The sequence below is a fragment of the Sinocyclocheilus grahami genome, unplaced genomic scaffold (genome assembly GCF_001515645.1).
Source record: "Sinocyclocheilus grahami isolate Dianchi unplaced genomic scaffold, SAMN03320097.WGS_v1.1 scaffold14013.1, whole genome shotgun sequence".
Lineage (NCBI taxonomy): Eukaryota > Metazoa > Chordata > Actinopteri > Cypriniformes > Cyprinidae > Sinocyclocheilus > Sinocyclocheilus grahami.
The window spans coordinates 4,722-5,486 of NW_015515162.1; the positions used below are offsets into that span (position 1 = coordinate 4,722).

The 765-nt window shown below is 36.2% G+C and overlaps 1 protein-coding gene across 1 annotated transcript; it reads left to right on the forward strand.

The window, feature by feature from the left end:
* The first annotated feature begins 254 nt into the window (after positions 1-254).
* On the forward strand, positions 255-759 carry LOC107579078 (barrier-to-autointegration factor-like). Its single transcript, XM_016264954.1, has 2 exons — positions 255-497; positions 592-759. The coding sequence occupies exons 1-2, from the start codon at positions 372-374 to the stop codon at positions 736-738; spliced, it is 273 nt and encodes a 90-aa protein (XP_016120440.1). The 5' UTR covers positions 255-371; the 3' UTR covers positions 739-759.
* Positions 760-765: the final 6 nt, after the last annotated feature.

The window sequence follows — 765 nt, forward strand, 5'->3', positions numbered from 1 at the left end:
AGTGCATAACTTCATAATTTATTTCTTAGCTATTATCTATCTGTTGCGTTTTTGATGGTTTTATTAATCCTATGTGTAGTTTTGACTTTTGCTTTCCCTGTAGTCTCGTAACTTACCTTCACTTTCCTTTCTCAGTGTTACAATATATATGAAGAAATGAGAGGCATTTTAGCAATAGTTGAAATTATATCTAAAGTTGAATGGGTGTTTTTTTTATGCATTCCTTTTCGTTTTAATTATATGTGCAGTTAGTTTTCGGCTATTAAGAAATCAAACCTTCTAACATAAATGTTTTTGTTCTGTTTCTCTGCCTTATGCCACTGAAGAAAGTCAACTTGAAATCCCACAACCCTCTCTAATACAAATGAACAATGTCGTCAACATCACAAAAACACAAGGACTTTGTGGCAGAGCCCATGGGGGAGAAGTCTGTGATGGCACTTGCAGGAATCGGTGAAGTTCTTGGAAGGAGATTGGAAGAGAAGGGCTTTGAAAGGGTATGATGTAAAAAGATGTTTCATATATACTCCGTAGTCATGAAACTGAAACCATTAATTTTTCTTTCTTTCACTGTTGTTTTTCTTCCTATAGGCATATGTTGTTCTAGGACAGTTCTTGGTACTGAGGAAAGATGAAGAGTTGTTTCGGGAATGGTTGAAGGATACTTGTGGAGCCAACATTAAACAGCAAGGCGACTGTTATAGCTGTCTGAGAGAGTGGTGTGACTCTTTCCTGTAGTTGACTTTTTGTTGTTGTTGTTGTTGT

What these genes read in the sequence shown, in the direction of transcription:
- LOC107579078 (XM_016264954.1), top strand. Translation starts at nt 372, where the DNA reads ATGTCGTCAACATCACAAAAACACAAGGACTTTGTGGCAGAGCCCATG. An exon ending in AAGAGAAGGGCTTTGAAAGG is followed by an intron (nt 498 to 591) that starts GTATGATGTAAA and finishes TTCTTCCTATAG; the next exon opens with GCATATGTTGTTCTAGGACA.